A 19,880-nucleotide genomic window follows, 5' to 3' on the forward strand; every position below is an offset into this window, starting at 1 on the left:
AGAGGACTTGAGAATTCCCATAGATGCCCCGTTGTATGCTCTTGACGGTCTTAGATGGAAGTAAAATAAATAAATCCAGAATGCATTTGAAGGCACCTTGAAAGCATTCAGTAACAACCCTGACAGAGCCCTATGAATGATAGATAGTTCTCAATTTACATTTAGTGACCATTCAAAGTTACAAACGATACTGAAAAATGTGACTTGATGGTTTTTCCACAAATAAGCTTCTGAAGAGCTGAAGAAGCTCCTTGGAGAAAAACAAGAAAAGTCCAGTTGCCTCTTGAAAAAGCACCATGACCTGGATGACGGAGAATCTCCATAGACATCTATCTCATATATCCTTTATCTAACTTTATTATCTATCCCTTTATGTCCATCCTTCTATTTCTCTGTAACTATCTCTATTTCTGCATCTTTGTATCTACCCATCCATCCATTCATTTTATCTATTATCTATCTCATATATCCTTCATCTAGCTTTATTATCTATCCCCTTATATCCATCATCTATATCTCTGTAACTATCTTTGCATCATTCATTCATTCATTCTATTATCTATCTTTTATCTATCTTTATTATCTATCCCTTCATCTCCATCCTTCTATATCTCTGTAACCATTTTAGTATCTGTCTGTCTGCCTGTCTGTCTATCTATCTATCATGCATTCACTCATTCATTCTATTATCTATCTATTATCTATCTTTATTATCTATCCCTTCATCTCCATCCTTCTATATCTTTGTAACCATCTTAGTGTCTCTCAATCTGTCTGTCTATCTATATCATGCATTCACTCATTCATTCTATTATCTATCTCATACATCCTTTATCTAGCTTTATTATCTATCCTATTATGTCCATCATCTATATCTCTGTAACTCTTTGTATCGTTCATTCATTCTCTCTCTTTTATCTATCTTTATTATCTATTCCTTCATCCTTCTATATCTCTGTAACCATCTCTACATCCATCCGTCTGTCTGTCTGTCTGTCTGTCTATCTATCATCTCTGTATCCGTCCATCCATCATCTCTTTCCATCCATTCATCCATCCGTCCATCCATCCATCGATCTATCTATCTTTCATGCATTCACTCATTCATTCTATTATCTATCTCATATACCAAGAGCCTTGGTAATACAGTGGTCTAAAGCACCCTGTTATTAAGACCAGCTGCCTCCAATTACTGCAGGTTCGAATCTCGCCAGGCTCAAGGTTGACTCAGCCTTCCATCCTTTCTAAGGTAGGTAAATTGAGGACCCAGTTTGTGGGGGCAATAAGCTGACTTTGTATAAATATACAAAAGGATGAAGGCTATTGCTTAGCGCATTGTAAGCCGCCCTGAGTCTCCGGAGAAAGGCGGCATATAAATATAAATAAAAATAATAATAATAAAAAAATATATCCTTTATCTAGATTTATTATCTATCCCTTTATGTCCATCCATTCATCTATATCTTGGTAACTATCTCTGTTTCTTTCTCTCTTGCTCTCTATCTCCATCCATCCATCCATCCGCTGTCTTTCTCTGCCTATATCAGGGGTCTCCAACCTTGGGAACTTTAAGCCTGGAGGACTACAGCTCCCAGAATTCCCCAGCCAGCTTTGCTGGCTGGGGAATTCTGGGAGTTGTAGTCCTCCAGGCTTAAAGTTCCCAAGGCTGGAGACCCCTGGTCTATATCATCCATCCTTCCATCTCTCTCTCTCCTCCCCAGCTGAGGATCACGTGCTCAGGCAAAGGGTGGCGCTGCCGCTCACGCGCGCCGGAAATCCCGCCTCCATCCGGTGGAAGCGACGCTCTGGTGGCCTCTATGGTCCGGGGGCTCCGCCTTTTCCTGTTTACTTCCTCTCTTTCTTCCGGGTTCCAGGCAGCTGTGGGGCGGTGGGGGGCGTAGCGGGGCCGCAGACCCAGTGGGGCCTCCGGAGGAGACGGGCTGGCGAGGGAAGGAGGCGGCGGAGAGGTGAGCCTGGCGAGGGAAGGGGAGATTCACCTCACCCACGGGGTGTGGGACTACAACTCCCATCACCCTCAGCCAGGGAGGGGGCTTGGGGGAGGGTTATGTAGTCCACCCCATAGAGGCGAAGACGGGGGGGGGGGGTGGGGGGTGCTGAGGGACGGGGGAGCCCCCCCCTCCCCTCCCCTCCCCTCCCCCCTTACCTGATTCCCCTTGGCTGGGAGTGGGGACCACCAGGAGATCCCAGGGTGGAGCCTGGCAGGCAGGCAGAAAGAAAGAAAGAAAGAAAGAAAGAGGCGGTGGGCGCTGCAGCCTCCTTCCCTCTGCCTGCCCTCTGGCTTTATTGGCTTTCTCCGCTTCATTTATTCACCCCCCCACCCCCAGTTACTCTGGCAGCTCCCAACCAGCAGAACCAGGGACAACACAACTGTCCTTAAAAACCACAATTAAAAATGGAATAAAACCTGCAGTCCAGTTCACATCCAGCCAGAGAATCCATTCAATATGCTGTTAGCTTTGCTAAACATCTGGAAGAAAAGAACCAACCTCAGAGAACACCAAGGACCCCCACAATCCCCCCCTCTCCCCTCCTCCCCCTCCCTCTTGCTTCCTTCACCTCCCCCTCCTCTCTGCACACTCCCCTCCCTTCTAGCACTGATGATGTCACCTAGTTGGCTCCTGAAACACCTGGAAGAAAAGAACCAACCTCAGAGAACACCAAGGAGCCCACAATCCCCCTCCTCCCTCCCCCTCTTTCTTCTCCCCCTCCCTCTTGCTTCCTTCTCCTCCTCCTCCCTGCATCCCTCCCTTCTAACACTGATGATGTCATCTAGTTGGGTCCTGAAACACCTGCAAGAAAACCACCAACCTCAGAAAGCACCAAGCATCTCACAGTTCTCCTCTTCCTCCTCCTCTTCTCTTCCTACACTCCGCAATGCCCCCTCCCTTCTAGCACTGACAATGTTGCCTACTTGGGTTTAAAGAAACCAAACAAGCTCAGAGAGCACCTAGGACAGGACCCCCCCACACACCCCCCACCCCCAGTTCAACCCTGAGCTACAAATAATTCTCTTCCATTGCTTCTTTTTTTCTTGTGGTCAAAAATGCCCATGAAAATCTGGAGAAGAGTTTGAACCCGCTCTAGCGAGCCTACCATTCAGTGGAGCTTCTAAAAGCTATTTAGAGATCTGTGAAGAGGAATAGGGAGTCCAGATCTATGGAATAATGGTCCCATTCTGCTCTCTTTTGGCCAGGTTTCGCTCGGAATACCGGACTCTGCAGGGCTGAAAGCCAGCCGCTAACAACCTGGAGTGAGTTCAGGGAAAGTCACCAGGAGCGCCAAAGGGCCTGGAAACAGGTCCTTTGAAGAAGAGTGAAAAGACCTGGGTATGTTAGCTGCAGAAGAGAAGTTTGGGGAGAGAAACGGTGGCAGTTTTTGGATATCCAAATGGTTGTCGAGGGGAGGAGAGAGCGGGCTAGTTCTGTGCTCCTCTGGGGGGGAAAGACCAGAAACAAGGACCTGAAATGATGGGGCAGTAGGTAGATGTGAGGAGGAATTTCCTGAAGGACCAGTGGAATAGATAGCTCGCAAAACTTCCCTTCACCGGAGGACTCAGAACAGAGCCACCTTTAAAGCGCTCCATGGCATGGGACCTGGGTATTTGCGGGACCGCCTTCTGCCGCCGATAGCTTCCCACCGTCCAGTACGCTCCCACAGAGAGGGACTCCTCAGGGTGCCGTCAGCCAGGCAATGTCGGCTGGCGACCCCCAGGGGGAGGGCCTTCTCTGTGGCAGCTCCTGCCCTCTGGAACGATTTGCCCCCGGAGATACGAAGGATATCGGATCTCCGGGTCTTTCGCCGTGCCCTGAAAACTTTTCTTTTCCATCAAGCAGGGCTGGCGTGAAATCCCCCCCCCCTTTTTTTTTAAAGTCTTTTTTAGCTTTTTAAATTGTCAAATGGGTTTTAGTTTTCAATGTTTTAAATTTTTGGGCCACAGTTATATAATTCTTTTAATAATTTTAAACTTTGTATTGGTATTTGTTTTAGTTCTGGCTGTGCACCGCCCTGAGTCCACTAGGAGAAGGGCGGTATACAAATTGAATAAATAAAATAAATAAATAAGAGCAACCAAATAACAGAGTTGGAAGGGGCCTTCGAGGTCTTCTAGTCCAACCCCCTGCTCAAGCAGGAGACCCTGTACCATTTCAGACAAACGGCTGTCCAGTCTTCTCTTGAAGACCTCCAGAGATGGAGCATTGACAATTTCTGGAGGCGAGCTGCTTCATTGGTTACTTGTTCTCACAGTCAAGAATGTCTGCGGAGATTCTCAGTCATCCCGGTCATGGTTGTCCCAAAAGGCAGCTGGACTTTTTTTTCCCTTGAAGACGTTTCACTTCTCATCCCAGAAGCTTCTTCAGTTCACAAAGAAGTGAAGAAATTTCTTGGATGGGAAACAAATCTTTTTCAAGGAAAAAAAAAAAAAGTCCACTTGTTTTTCGAACAGCAGCTTTGGGTCACCGTCAGGAAGTTTCTCCTTATTTCTAGGTTGCTCCCCTCCTCGATTCCATCCGTTGCTGCTTGTTCTGCCCTCAGGGGCTTTGGAGAATAGATCGATAACCCCCCCACCTCACCCCCCCCCCAACTCCAACTGACGCTATATAGCTCTCTGTCTAAACCATCCAGTCAGAGCTGAAGAAGCTTCTTGGATGAGGAGTGAAATGTCTTCAAAAGAAAAAAACAAGCCCAGTTGCCTCTTGAATAAGCACCTAAGGAATTCGCAGAGCAACCCTTGAGTAGCAAGGGTGTGCACATGAAAAGTGATTGAGAGTAGTTACTAAATAGCACAGCCAACACAGAGATACACTGAGTTGTGTTTACTTTCAGGAAATAGTAATAAGGCACAGTCCAATAAACAGTCCAGATCATACACAGATAAAGCAGTAGATAGCAAAACAATAGTCCAGGGATAATCGAATAACAAAGTCTTCTTACCAGTCATTGTAGTCATACACATTAACAGTTCTTCTATATTTGCAAACAGTAGCAAACACAGCAAAGAGCAGTAAAGAGCACACAGCAAACAGCAAAGATATCAGCAAAGAGAAACAAACCATGTTTCTAGCTCCTTCTTAAGGACATTGGCTACAGAGCTAACCAATCAGGACGCAGTGTGATGCAATACAGCAGTCTTAAAGCTATAATGATGGTTTATATATTGCCAACCCAACAAGTTAGGTCAAGTCATTTTCTAACAACAACCATGACCTGGATGGCTTGAGAATCTCCATAGACTCTCAGTCTCTAAAATGCTTTAACAGGTCCTGCTACACCAATTGGGGTTGGACTAGATGACCTCTGAGGTGCTTAGCGATTCTGCGATTCTGTGATTTCGTGCCGCATTTAAATAATCTTTCGAATTGTGCCTAGGTAACCGGAGCTCTACTCCGCGCTGGGTTAAACCGCCAAAGATGTCTAAAGAGGAAGAAAAAGTTAATTTGCGTCGCCTCGAGCCAGCCATCCAAAAGTTTATTAAAGTTGCCATTCCCACAGATCTGGAGCGGTTAAGGAAACATCAGATCAATATTGAGAAGGTTAATTATTTTCTTTTTTTAAAAAAAATATGAACCTTAAGGAGGTTAATGGCAGGAAGTGCACACTTTGGGTCCCATAAGATGGGGAATGTGGTCAGGCAGGACCTAAGAGGAACAGTCTCGTACAGGTAGTTCTCAACTTACAACCATTTGTTTAGTGACTGAAGTTACAATGGCATTGAAAAAAATGGACTTACGACCACTTTTCACAATTACGACCATTGCAGCATCCCCATGGTCACATGGTCAAAATTTGGACGCTTGGCAATTGACTCGTACTTATGACGGTTGCAGTGTCCGGGGTCAAATTGGCCCCCTTTTGCGACCTCCTGACCAGCACAGTTGGATTCACTTTAACGACCGCTGCAGTGATTCACTTAACCACCATGGCAAGAAAGGTCGTAAAATGGGGCAAGACTCACTTAGAATGCCTTGTTTAGGTATGGAAATTTGGGACTCTTATTTTGGTTGTAAGTCGAGGACTACCTGTATTGGGGCCCTTGCCCTGTGGAACATTGCTTCCCTCGAAGTGAGGCTTTTGTGGGGGGGGGTCCTTAAATAATGACATGTCAACTAGTTTGGGGACCTCTTAAGTAGAGCGGGGCCTGTTGGCTAGTTGTATGACAGTTTAATGGAATGTCCTATGTTTATATCCCTTCCTGCCATTTTTAAAAAATATTTTAACTTAAATTGGTTGTTTTAACGGTTTTTATACATTCTTGGTTATTACTGTGTAGGCCATCCAGAGTGACTGAGATGGGCAGCTATACAAATGTGATTAAAGAAATAAATAAATTTACATCTGTGTTGAAAAATGTCCCTTTGCTATCTGCTTCATTGAAAAGCAAATTGGCTGAATGTAGAGTAGAGTAGAGTAGGAGTAGGAGTAGAAGTAGAAAGAAGTAGAAGTAGAAATAATAGAATGCAGAAGAATAGAAAAGAAAAGAAAATATGGAATAGGATAGAATAGGATAGGTCGGATATGGAACAGGACAGAATAGAGTAGAGTACAGTTCGAAGGGACCTTGGAGGTTGTCTAGTCCAACCCCTTGCTAGAGCAGGAAGCCATATATCATTCCAGACAAACGGTTGTCCAATCTCTTCTTAAAAACTTCCAGTGTTGGAGCATTCACAACTTCTGGAGGCAAGTCGTTCCACTGATTCATTGTTCTAACTGTCAGGGAATTTATTTTGATGAATTAATTTTCAGCATAAACTTTATGCTTTTATCATACTTCCAGAAACTGCTGCTTGTTCAAATTCAGAAATTCACGCTCCCGCCAACGGAGAAATGTCTCGGATGTAATTTCTTGAGAGTATCCCACTTTCCCAAGAAAAGAGGCAAAAAAAAAATAATAATCCTTGGATGGTTTGACTCGGTGCTGATGGAGATGCCATGTTTTTTTGATGTTCTTTCCTCCCTGTTGTCTTTAGTACCAGAGATGCAGGCTGTGGGACAAACTGCACGAAGAGCATATCAATGCCGGCCGTACTGTTCAGGTAAGGAGATGGCAGCTGTAGACGTCCGCGGGAGAAGACAGAATAGCTTTTTTTGGGAAAATGAACCCTTGGTAGATCATTTCTGGGGAAAGCACAGCTGTGGTAATGTGGCCTCATTTTATTGGTTGGGTCGATTTATTTAAAAGACATATAAACTGCCTCAGTCCCGAATCTTTACGCAATCTCAGATGTTGGGCCTGGCTGGGGAATTCTTGGGAATTGAAGTCCACACTTCTTAAAAATGGCTGAGCTTGGGGGGGTGGGGGATAGCCGAGTTTGTGATTCCTTCATCTGGGCCCAAGAGCCGTTCTTTTGGGCCCTTTTCGTATATTTTAAGATTTTCCAACTTTAGCCACTTTGAGACATATGGACTTCAACTCCCAGCATTCCCCAGCCAGCATGATAGATAGTTCTGGATTTATGATCATTTGTTTGGTGACTTGTCTATGGAGATTCTCCGTCTTCCAGGTCCTGGTTGTCCCAAAGGTGCTTTTTTCATGAGGCAACTGGACTTTCTGTTTTTTCTTGGAAGAGGTTTCACTTCTCATCCAGGAAGCTTCTTCAGCTCTGTAAGATAATGAGATTCTCCAGAGCTGAAGAAGCTTCTTGGATGAGAAGCGAAACCTCTTCCAAGAAAAAACAGAAAGTCCATTTTTTTCCCCTTAGGAAAAAAAAGAACCTTTGTTTGGTGACTGTTTGAAATTACAATAGCACTGAACAAACTGATGTATGATTGTTTTTCACACTTAACAACCTCGGTCCAGGATCCCCATGTTCACATGATCAAAATCCAGATCCTTGGCAACTAGCTCATACTTAGGACCGTTGCTGTGTCCCAGGGCCACCTGATCTCCGACCTTTGGCGAACTTCTGATCAACCAAGTCAGTGGGGAAGCCAGGTTCATTTAACAACCATGTTAACGGCAGTGATTCGCTTAATGACTGTGGCAAGAAAGGTTGAAAAACGGAGCAAATCCTGCTTTAACAACTCAGCAATTTTGCCTGGATGTCAGGTTTTTTCAACTTGAAGTGACTACTTTAAGATGAATAGATTTCAACTCCCAGAATATCCCAGCCAGCATTACTAAAGGTAAAGGTAAAGGTTCCCCTCGCACATATGTGCTAGTCGTTCCGGACTCTAGGAGGCGGTGCTCATCTCCGTTTCAAAGCCGAAGAGCCAGCGCTGTCCAAAGACGTCTCCGTGGTCATGTGGCCGGCATGACTCAACGCCAAAGGTGCACGGAACACTGTTACCTTCCCACCAAAGGGGGTCCCTATTTTTCTACTTGCATTTTTTACGTGCTTCCGAACTGCTAGGTTGGCAGAAGCTGGGACAAGTAACGGGAGCTCACCCCGATATGCGGCTTCGAACCGCTGAACTGCCGACCTTTCTATCGACAAGCTCAGCCTCTTAGTCACTGAGCCACCGCCTCCCAGTGTTACTACTATTATGTATAATAAATAAAATTCTATTTCTTTGGTGTCTAGCTTGATGCCTAACCGAGGTAAAACGGATGACTTTTTTCCCAAAATATTACAGCAGCTGCGAGCAAATATCCGAGAGATGGAGAACCTTTGCGCCCGAGTCCGGAAGGAAGATATTCTGACCCTGCAGAGAATGATTGACCCCGTGAAAGAAGAGGCTTCGTTGGCCATCAAAGAATTTTTGCAGCTGCATTCGGAGTCGGCCGAAGTGCTGAAAAGGCAGTTCAGAGAGCAGGAGGCTGCTTTGACTCGGTCCACCACTGTCGGAACTGGTACTGTTTATTTAAGCATTTAATTTTTTTTTATCCTGGCTTTATTATTATTTAACAACTGTCAGGAATTTTGAGCTCAATTGTGGTTGTAAATTGTGGGTTATCTATATTTCAGGGTTTTCCAACTTCAGCTACTTTAAGGTGCATTGACTTAAACTCCCAGAATTCCCCAGCCAGCATTACTATTTTTATTTATAATAAATAGAATTCATTGCAATAGTAGGGAATATCCGTAGCTCAGGTGTAGGATGAGAGTCCCAAAGATGCTTTTTCCAAGAGGCAATTGGACTTTCTGGTTTTTTCTTTGAAGATCAGAATCAGAATCGAACTGGAAGGGACCTTGGAGGTCTTCTAGTCCAGCCCCCTGCTCAGGCAGGAGACCCTCAATTGTGGTCGTAGGTTGAGGGCTACCTGTATTTTTTAAAAAAATTCAATTACAGCATGCAGGTAGCAACCAGTTTATTCCTTGGTCTGAGTGATCAGTTCTTTTCTCTTTCCCAATTTTGACATGCATTATGAAAAAGTCTTTTCAATATCCTCATTTTGTTTAGGTTTTTTTGTTCATCTTGTTTATTTTCTGTACAGACTCGTTTCATGTCACTGAGACCGAGTTTCGCTTCTCATCCAAGAAGCTTCTTCGGCTCTGACCGGATGGTGGGGGAATGGAAGGATGAAGGGATGAGGGTGGAGGTTCATTCTCCGAGCTTGTGGGTTGGTTTCCGAATATTTTGTTACTTGGCCAGGTAACATCTTCAGCGGAGTTTAAGGGAGCTCAGTGGCGTTCTTCTGTTTGTAAGGACTTCAGGTGTGGGTGTGTCAAGGGAGGGCCTTGTGATGGCTCTTGTGATGAGGTTATATCAGGTGAGGGCCGTTGGGAGGTGAATCTTGTGGTTTGCCAGCAGCCTGTGGAGCTGGCAGCAGAGGTGGGCAGCGATGAGGCTGAGGAAGAACGGGGGCCCGTCCTGGAGGGTGGGGAAGGTCCGGATGAGGGCTCTGCGTCAGAGGCAGAGATGGGGCCAGGGCCATCTGGGAGCAATGCGCAGACTCCGGAGCCTCCAGAGGCTGACCAGAAGAGAGGCAGAGGAACAGGAGGAGCCTGTTCCTAGTGCACGCATGAGAAGAGCTGCCAGAAGGCAGGAGCAGATAAAGCAGAGAGGACGACTCGGGAGTAAGGCCAAGAGATGATTGGCCCCTCCCATAAGGATTAAAAGACCAGCAATGGCTCTTGGCCTCTTGGCCGGAAAACAATGTTGAGAGAATTAGTTCTTGTTTCACTGTATTCATTTCTTATCGGCGTCTTCTGCTTCTGAACTTTTGCCAAGAGAAGCCTTTGGCAGTTTGCCTAATTATCCCAAGGTCAGAGATAAACTGAAGACTGGTGTTTTGAGGACTTTGCTTTCATTTCACTTGGAATACGCTGAGAACGAGTTAATTCTCAGCTGTTTTAATAAAACCTGCTTGTTTTTTGGAACTGTTTTGCATTTAATATTAACTACATGGACCTGGGCCACAACAGTGAACTGCTGATGGGTGGGGGTGGAGGGCTTGCCTGGGTTGGTGGAGAGTCGGTTTGTCTCTGGTTGGCTGGATGGATTCCGAGGGGTTCGTAGGCTGGTTGTAGGTTCAGTGGGTCTGTTTTGGGCAATTCCTAAAGGTTGGAGGATTCTGGCTGTCATTTCCGACATCCCTTTTGTGTACTGTAGGATTCATTTTTGCGTGGTGGTTGGCTGTGTAGTATGTTGTGGTTCGGGTGCTGTGTGTCAGAATATGAAGGTTTTTTTTGGATAGTTACGGAGAAAGACGCTGAGCAGCCATTTCTCTTCCGCTTTTCTTAGTGTTGTGGTGCTGCAGTGTGTCCTGGCCCTTCTGTACAGGGTCCGGACACAACTATTGTGTGCGGGTGGGATGGTTCCTTGCAAAGCTGAGGATGTGGTCGGTGTGCATGGGTGTTCTGACGCAGCTCCCCAAACACGACAAGCCCTCTGTAGTTGAAGCAATGATTCCTTCATTAGGAGCACCAGCAGCCCCGGCAAAATCTTTCTCTTTCACCTCAGGCTAACCAGTCCGTCTGTCCGGGAGATGAATAGTTGTCTGCTACATCTATTCGCCTCCGCCCCCTGCGTTTTATCCCCAGAGCTAGGGTGGGGCATCGCTAGCAGTGGTGGCTCTTCCGTCCCAAGGACCGGCCCATAGATTTCCACTGGTCTCCTCTCCTCTGCCTTCTGCACATCCACACATCAGGCACTGGACCCAGCTGTTCCTCCTCCTCCTCCTCATCAGCCACCTCCAGACCTTGGGACTGTTGACTCTCCATCTGACGGCTGACGGACGGCCCAGGCTACAGCTCTGTCTCTCTCTCTGTGTCTCTGTGTCTCTCTGTCTCTCTGTCTCTCTCTCTCCCAGTTCTCCCTCTTCCCCCTCGGAGCTCGGGTTGCCTTGATGCTGACCCTAACTCTCATGCCTCCTCCTCCTCCTCCTCTGATTCGGTTGCTGGAAGGGCCGGGGTCTGACAGGCCACAACAATGGGTTTGCAGTAGACACGGGTTTCTAGTTCTCTGATACTTATATAGAATTCTATAAGTATTATAGAATAAGTATATTATATATATATATATATGTATATATGTAGGTCTTTGGTTATTCGGGTTTTCTCCTGCGTAAAATTGGAAGTGTCTTGGCGACGTTTCGACGAAGTCTCATTCGTCATCTTCAGGCTGGTGTTTTTGGCTTCGTGCTTCTAGGAGCAATGTGTGTGATCGCAGCTGTTTCTTCCTTTTAACTGCCAGTGGGGGTGTGAACTGATTGGGTGGGAGCTTGGCTGTGTTCTGATTGGGTGGAGGTGTGTTCTGATTGGTTGGGGGCTTGGCTGTGCTCTGATTGGATGTGGGGTTGGCTGTACTCTGATTGGCTGGGGGGTGTTCTGATTGGTTGGGGGCTTGGCTGTGCTCTGATTGGATGTGGGGTTGGCTGTACTCTGATTGGCTGGGGGGTGTTGTGTTTGGGTGGGGGCTTGGTTGTGCTCGGGTTAGTCTGAGTTGCAGGGGGATTTGAGCTGGTGAGTTGTGTTGCTGTTGTTTGGCTTCACGTTCGTGGTCGTGCCACCTCTTCATGGTGGGTGTCAGTTTGCTTCATGTATGGATTGGAGGGGTTTAAAGTGGCTAATGATGCAGCTGTGGTCTGGCTTTTGGTTTGTGGTCGTGCCTCATCGGTGTGGGTTTGCTTTTTGCATGGATGTGTGGTGGTGACATCCTGTGTGGTTTTCGTGAGTGTGGGTCTGGTGTCATTCTTTATGTTAGGGACTCGTTTGTCAATAAGGGCGGGTTTCCAAATGGATGATAGGCGGGAGGTATCGTCTCGTTTATTCATGCTGTGTGGGCGTTTTTCTATCTCGATGGCTTCTCTGATTATTCTGTTATTAAAGTGTTCAGTTTTGACAATAGTTCTGGTCTTTTTAAAGTCATAAAATATGTATATGTATATATATGTAACTCAAGGCAGCCAACATACCTAATCCCCTTCCCTGCTGCTATTTTCCCCACAACAACAACCCTGTGAGAGAGAGCGACTGTGCCATTAATTTATATTTCTGAGCATCGCTTCAAGAAGCAGGCGCTTAGCATAATAATTTGCCATTCAGATTTGGTTACCATTCAGATAGGCTGCATTTGAAAATGTTCATGCTGGCCCCACCCGTGGCTTCTAGATCACCTGGGCTCTAGAGCCCAGATGTTTCTGGAGATGGCCAGATGTGGAAGGTTGATGGAAGAATTCCGTGGGCATTTGTACACTGGGGAAGGCCATAAATCCGTATGCAGGCAGTCCTTGATTTACAACCTTTCATTTAGTGGCAGTTTGAAGTTACAACAGCACTGAAAAAAGGGACTTACAACTCTTTTTGACACTTACAACTGTTGTAGCATCCCTGCGATCATGTCATCAAAATTCAGATGACTCATATTTATGACGGTTGACCGGAGTCATGTGATCCCTTTTGTGACCTCCTGATGAACAAAATTCATCAGGAATTTTGGAGGCTGAGTGGCGCAGCAGATTAATGCTACTGTTAAAGGTAGTATTTAGCTTCCAGCTGCCTGCAATTACTGCGAGTTCGAATCTCACCAGTCTCAAGGTTGACTCAGCCTTCCATCCTTTCTAAGGTAGGTAAAATGAGGACCCGGTTTGTGGGGGCAATAAGCTGACTTTGTATAAATATACAAAAGTATGAAGGCTATTGCTTAACGCATTGTAAGCCGCCCTGAGTCTCCAGAGAAGGGCGGCATATAAATAAATAAATAAAAAAAATTAGTGGGGAAGTCAGATTCACCTAACTGAGTGACTAACTTAACAACCGCAGTGATTCACTCAACGACCATGGCAAGAAAGGTCATTAAAACGGAGCAAAACTCACTGTACAAATAAATGTCTCACTTAACGATAGAAATTTTGGGCTCAATTGCGATCGTAAGTTTACCTGTATCCTTGTATCTGCTGTTGTAATTTTTCTTTTATTCCTCGGGGCAGGATGCTTCATAAAGTCCGTTGCCACAGCTGTCATTGTGTAATGGTTCTGCCTGTGCATAATATTTATTTCCTGCTTTTCAGTGTTGATAAGGGCACACAGTGACTGTGCGTTGTTTTCCTTCAGAAACATTCTCTAATGCCGAAGGTGGAGAAAATTCCCTCACCCAGATTTTTGCTCCGTTACCTGAAATCCCCCAGGATCAAAATGCTGCAGAATCCTGGGAAGTGTTAGAAGAGGTAAGTTGCAAATCCCATCATTATTTTCTGTCAGAGTGTGCACAGTGTGACTGTGTGAGACAACCCAGGAACAAATACAGCAAACAGAAGTTTGTATTTAAATAGTGGTTTATCTACAAAGAATATATACATACACGTAGTTTAGTCAGGCCTCAAACAAACAGTAATTACAGCACAGAAGCGCACACGGAGAGAGAGATACGCCTCAACAGGGCCTCTTCTTATTACAGGCTCTTAAAGTGATATTAGCCCAAAAACCTTGCTGACTAATTCTCAGCATTACATCATTGTAGCAGCTGGTCAGCTCTTAAATCTTTACCCTGACATTTTCTTTTCAAACACGATGTTCCTGTTAAAATGTCTATTAGAACAAGTAAAGTTTTGGCGGATGAAAGGTCTAAAATTTAAACTAAATTATAATACAAAAGAAAACTTTTATGAGGTGATGTACAGTTGGTATTTAACATCGGATAAATTGTCAAGGATGCATAAAGGTGTTTCAAGTGAATGTTGGAAATGCAAATGTAAAGATGGGACCGTTTATCATTTATGGTAGACATGGGACAAAGCAAAGAAATATTGGATTCACATTGTAATAGAGAAGATTCTTAAAGTGAATATAAAGATAAAACCAGAGAAATTTCTTTTAGGCCTAACGGACAAAGAACTTGGGGAAAAAATTGGAACTTTGATGTTATATATGTTGACGACAGCAAGATTATTTTATGCACAAAAATGGACATTTTGATTTCCACTATGGATGAACGGCTGCAAAAATTGATGGAGTTAGCAAATATAGATAAATTGATTAAAGGGGAAAAAAACCACAATTACTTTTGTTTCTATTTGGAAACCGTTTCTGGACTTTGTGCTTGAGACGGGAAAAAAAATGAAATTTTGGTTTTGCCGATGAGATAGGTTTGTTGTTATAGAAATGGCTAGTATATATTATTACGTAAAAGTAAAAAGTTGAAGTGGTATGTTACGACCTTATTCTAAAAAGAGATCCTTCTCCCCTTTTTTCTCATTTTTTAATCTTTTGTCTTTGTATTATATTTTGATAAACTAGTAACAATTTTAAACAAAAAAAATGAATAAACTAAGTAACGTTTTGACTTTTTCTTTAGGATCTGATTGAACTCAGCACTCTGGTGACCGAGTTTTCCCTGCTTGTTAATGTAAGTAGAGCAAAGTTTTTTTTTCTCTTTTTTCCTCCCCCTCTGGATTCTAACAAAAGAGAACCAGAATCTTATTGGTTTTCTACCCCAAAAACTTTGGAATTCTCTGCCATGATAATTCAGGGGAAAAAAGCTTTGGAATTCTCTGCCATGATAATTCAGGGGAAAAAATATAGACCTATTTGCAGTTCCCAAACAATCGTCCAGGAGGAATTTTGCTAGCTGGGGTCTATTTTAACGCTTCCATTTCTGACTGCAACTGATTCTGAATTGAAAAAAAGGGGGGGGGAACCATAACTTGAATAGAGTAAGCACCCATTTGCAAATAGGTCGGCTCTTAAAATTAGCGGGGCCTCTTTCTCCGCAGCACAGAATGAATGTGCAGCTGTGAGAAGGAAGCTGGGAAGTAACTTTTGAAGATACAGTGCAGGCCCAAAGTACAGCTGGTTCTCAACTTTACAACCATTCATTTAGTGACCGTTCGAAGTTATTGCAAAAAGGCATTTGGGAGCATTTTTCACATTTACGACGGTTGCAGCATCCCCGGGATCATGTGATCAAAATTAAGATGCTTGGCAACTGACTCCTTCATCTATATATATCTATATCATATCTATAGCTAATCTGTATATCTAATCTATCTATCTGTATCTATCTATCATCTATCTATCTATCTATCTATCTATCTATCTATCTATCTATCTATCTATCTATCTATCATCTATTTAATTTGATTTATATGCCGCCCTTCTCCGGAGACTCAGGGCGGCTTACAATGCGTTAAGCAATAGCCTTCATCCTTTTGTATATTTTACAAAGTCAGCTTATTGCCCCCACAAACCGGGTCCTCATTTTACCTACCTTAGAAAGGGTGGAAGGCTGAGTCAACCTTGAGCCTGGCGAGATTCGAACTTACTAATTGCAGACAGCTGGAGTTAAATTACAATGCATTAGTCTGCTGAGCTATCCAGGCTCCTGAATATATTTATATATCAATATATCTATATCTATATATCCATATATATCTATATAATTATATATAATCTATGTATCTATATATATCTACCGGTATATATCTATATCTATATAATATCTATATAATCTAATCTATATCTCTTATCTATCTACCTACGTACCTACCATCTCTATGATATATAAAGGCTGTCTTTAGAAGGGCATATGACGGCCGTGGCCAGGGGGGCTTTTTATCAGGTTCGCCTGATACGCCAGTTGCGCCCTTTTCTGGATCGGGACTCCCTACGCTCACTCAAGCACTCGTCACCTCTCGTCTGGACTATTGTAATGCTCTCTACATGGGGCTCCCCCTGGGGTGCACCCGGAGGCTCCAACTGGTGCAGAATGCGGCTGCGCGGGGGATTATGGGAGCGACGGGGCGCTCCCATGTGACTCCTCTCCTGCGCGAGCTGCATTGGCTTCTAGTGGACTTCTGGGTGCGCTTCAAGGTGTTGGTGATCACCTTTAAAGAGCTCCATGGCTTAAGGCCAGGGTACTTACGGGACCGCCTTCTGCCACCAATAGCCTCCCACCGGCCAGTTCGCTCCCACAGAGAGGGCCTCCTCAGGGTGCTGTCGGCCAGACAATGCCGGCTGGCGACCCCCAGGAGGAGAGCCTTCTCTGTGCTGGCACCTACCCTTTGGAACAATCTACCCCCAGAGATACGAGTGATCTCCGACCTCCGGACTTTTCGTCGGGCCCTAAAAACTCATCTCTTTCAGTTAGCCGGTCTCTCTTGATTTTATGATTTTATGGTTGGTTTTAAATTTTGATATGGATTTTAAATTGATAAATTTTAAACTATGGGCCAAATTTAATTATTTTAAATCTATTTTTAATTGCACTTTATGTATAAATGTTTTATTTTGGCTGTTCACCGCCCTGAGTCCGAAAGGAGAAGGGCGGTATAGAAATTTGAATAATAAAATAAATAAATAAATATTTATATCTATCTCTAAAGAAAGAAGCAGACATCCTGCAAGCTCCAGAACTTAAAATTTTAAAATAATTAAAATTTTATTTTACTAAGCTTTCGTCAGCCATCTGCTAACATCATCAGAATATTAAACTACCATTATATGCCATTAATCAATTTGGCCATTGCACGTGTAATAGGCCCTTCCAGCCGTCTCACACTTGTAATTAGCTGTGTTGTTTTTGCTGTCGTCATGCTGGATGATGGAGGCTTAATTCCTACTGTTCCAGTGGCCAAATTGATTAATGGCATATAAAGGCAGAGATCTTTGTAATGGTAGTTTAATACTGTGACGATGTCAGCAGATGGCTGACGAAAGTTTAGTAAAATAAAATTTTAATTATTTTAAAATTTTAAGTTCCGGAGCTCGCAGGATGTCTGCTTCTTTCTTTACTAATATACCTGGAACTCGTCTTTTTAGAATAGTTTGTAATATCTGTCTCTATATATCATATCGATATCTAATCTATATTATATCTATATATCTAATCTATCTATCTATCATGGTCATGTGATCCCCTTTTGCAACCTTCTGACAAGCAAAATCAATGGAGATGACAGATTCACTTAACAACCGGGTTACTAACTTATGCACTGCAGTGATTCATTTAACAGCGGTGGCAAGGAAGGTCGTAAAATGGGGCAAAGCTCACTTAAGAAATGACTCACCCACCCACAGAAATGTTGGGCTCAATTGTCGCAAGTTGAAGACTACCTGATCAAGGAGAGATTCAACCTAGAAATAAGAGATTTTATGACAGTGAGAAAAATCAACCAATGGAACAGAAGTTGCCTTCAGAAGTATAGGGTCTCCTGCTTGAGCAGGGGGTTGGACTTGATGACCTCCAAGATCCCTTTCAGCTCTATTCTATTCTATTCTATTCTATTCTATTCTATTCTATTCTATTCTATTCTATTCTATTCTATTCTATTCTATTATTTATTTATTTGATTTGTATACCGCCCTTCTCCAGCAGGACTCAGGGTGGTGAACAGCCGAGATAAAGCAGAGCATACAAAATTTAAAAAACAATTTAAAAGGTAATTAAATAATTTTGGCCCACAATTTAAAACAACCCAATTAAAACCAATTTCAAATTAAAACCGAAACGGATGGGATCAAGCCAGCCCAGCTAGGTGAAATAAATGAGTTTTCAGGGCCCGACGAAAAGTCCGGAGGTCTGGTATCGTGCGTATCTCTAGGGGGAGGTTGTTCCAGAGGGCGGGCGCCGCCACAGAGAAGGCTCTCCCCCTGAGGGTCGCCAGCCGACACTGTCTGGCGGACAGCACCCTGAGGAGGCCCTCTCTCTGCGAGTGTACCGGCCGGTGGGAGGCTATCGGCGGCAGAAGGCGGTCTCGTAAGTACCCTGGCCCTAAGCCATGGAGCGCTTTAAAGGTGGTCACCAACACCTTGAAGCGCATCCGGAAGACCACCGGGAGCCAGTGCAGCTCGCGCAGGAGAGGTGTCACATGGGAGTGCCCCGTCGCTTCCATAATCCCCCACGCGGCCGCATTCTGGACCAGCTGGAGCCTCTGGGTGCACCCCAAGGGGAGCCCCATGTAGAAAGCATTGCAGTAGTCCAGGTGGGAAGTGACGAGTGCCTGAGTGACCGTGCCTAGGGAGTCCCGATCCAGAAAGGGGCGCAACTGGCGTATCAGGCGAACCTGATAAAAAGCCCCCCTGGCCCCGGCCGTCATATTCTATTCTATTCTATTCTATTCTATTCTATTCTATTCTATTCTATTCTATTCTATTCTATTCTATTCTATTCTATTCTATTCTATTCTATTCTATTCTATTCTATTCTATTCTATTCTTTCCTCTCTTCTCTTTATTATTCTATTCTATTCTTCTCTGTTCTGCTCTGCTCTCCACCCTCCACCTCACCCCATTCGCATGATATGTAAATTAAAAAAAACGAATCCGTGCTTTTCTCGTAGGCTCAGCAGGAGAAGGTCGACCGGATCGAAGAGCATGTCTGCACTGCCGTTGCGAACGTGGAAGAAGGGACCCGAAGTTTATCCAAGGTGGGTCTGAATCAGCTACTCTCGGCTTGCAAGCCGGGAGGACTCCATTACCCATGCTCCCCAGTCAGCTTTTCCTGCTTACAGAGAGGGTGGGGTTATCTGATGATGCCAAGGAGACCCCCCCTGCCCTTCCAATGACCCCCCCACCATCTCCCTTTGTCCCTCTCTTTTTTCCAGGCTGCAACCTACAAGTTGGCTGCCCTTCCAGTGGCTGGCGCCCTCCTGGGGGGAATCGTGGGGGGGCCAATCGGGCTCCTGGCTGGCTTTAAGGTGGCCGGACTGGCGGCCGCATTGGGCGGTGGCGTGCTGGGCTTCACAGGTGGGAAACTCATTCAGAGGAAGAAGCAGAAGATGATCAAGGAACTGTCCTCTTCCAGCTGCCCGGATCTGCCCAAGCAGAGCGACCAAGGGGGCAGCTGAGGGCGGGACCCTCAAGCCGTCCCGGTTGGTATCATGGCTGCCCGCCTGGACCAGGTGTCTTCTTCTCCTGCTGGAAATGTCTCCTGTTGAGAATGTGAAAAAGGGACAAAAGTCACCCAGGAAAACTTTCTGACTCGCACCAGGGGGGGAAGGCAAGCCTGGGACGCTTTGGCACACCTCACCTGCAAGCAAGGAAAGGTGCGCACCGAAGGAATGTCTCCACCTGTTCTCCTTCCTCCTTCAGGGACTGTTACGGTCTTCACCAAATGCCTTTTTCCCAGGTTAAAAACGGAAAGGAAGCCCAGGTAGCCTTTTTTTAGTCTCTGGGTGCTTCTGTTCTTCTCCAGCGCACAAATTCTGTTTTTGTTTTTTTGTTTGTTTTACACCTGTCGGTTTTAAATGCTTCTGGCTTCACGGTGGCTGAATCGGTTTGCGGTAGCAGATTTGGGCTCCTGGCGGAAAGAGACTCGCTGAGATCAGGTGAAGAGGTGCGGAGAGATCTCGCCTCGGGGGCTGTGGGGGGGGGGGTTGGTTTGCAAATTTTAATTTTTCCAGACTGGAAAGTTGGCTTCTACCTCTCGTTTTTTTTTTTAAAGTGCCACGGTCAGGAAAAGTCAGAAGAGGCTGTTTTGGGGGGAATTCTCTTGCTTGTTGCTTCTCAGATGTCTGGAACGGTGTTTCTCAACCGTGGTAACTT

General features: G+C 44.9%; 1 protein-coding gene across 2 annotated transcripts; it reads left to right on the top strand.

The window, feature by feature from the left end:
• Window positions 1–1,907: 1,907 nt before the first annotated feature.
• On the top strand, window positions 1,908–19,275 carry STX17 (syntaxin 17). 2 transcript variants are annotated; one of them, XM_070941939.1, is made up of 9 exons: window positions 1,908–1,967; window positions 3,215–3,347; window positions 5,389–5,552; window positions 6,987–7,052; window positions 8,593–8,809; window positions 13,455–13,567; window positions 14,695–14,745; window positions 18,677–18,763; window positions 18,941–19,275. In XM_070941939.1, exons 3-9 carry the CDS (start codon window positions 5,430–5,432, stop codon window positions 19,181–19,183), a joined length of 900 nt encoding a protein of 299 aa, XP_070798040.1. In that variant the 5' UTR covers window positions 1,908–1,967; window positions 3,215–3,347; window positions 5,389–5,429; the 3' UTR covers window positions 19,184–19,275. The 2 variants fall into 2 exon arrangements, with proteins under 2 accessions (XP_070798040.1, XP_070798041.1); XM_070941940.1 differs by having other exon boundaries at window positions 8,596–8,809.
• Window positions 19,276–19,880: the final 605 nt, after the last annotated feature.

This window comes from Pituophis catenifer, unplaced genomic scaffold (assembly GCF_029215685.1).
Source record: "Pituophis catenifer annectens isolate HBS135680 unplaced genomic scaffold, rPitCat1.0.hap2 SCAF_3, whole genome shotgun sequence".
In the NCBI taxonomy this organism is placed as follows: domain Eukaryota; kingdom Metazoa; phylum Chordata; class Lepidosauria; order Squamata; family Colubridae; genus Pituophis; species Pituophis catenifer.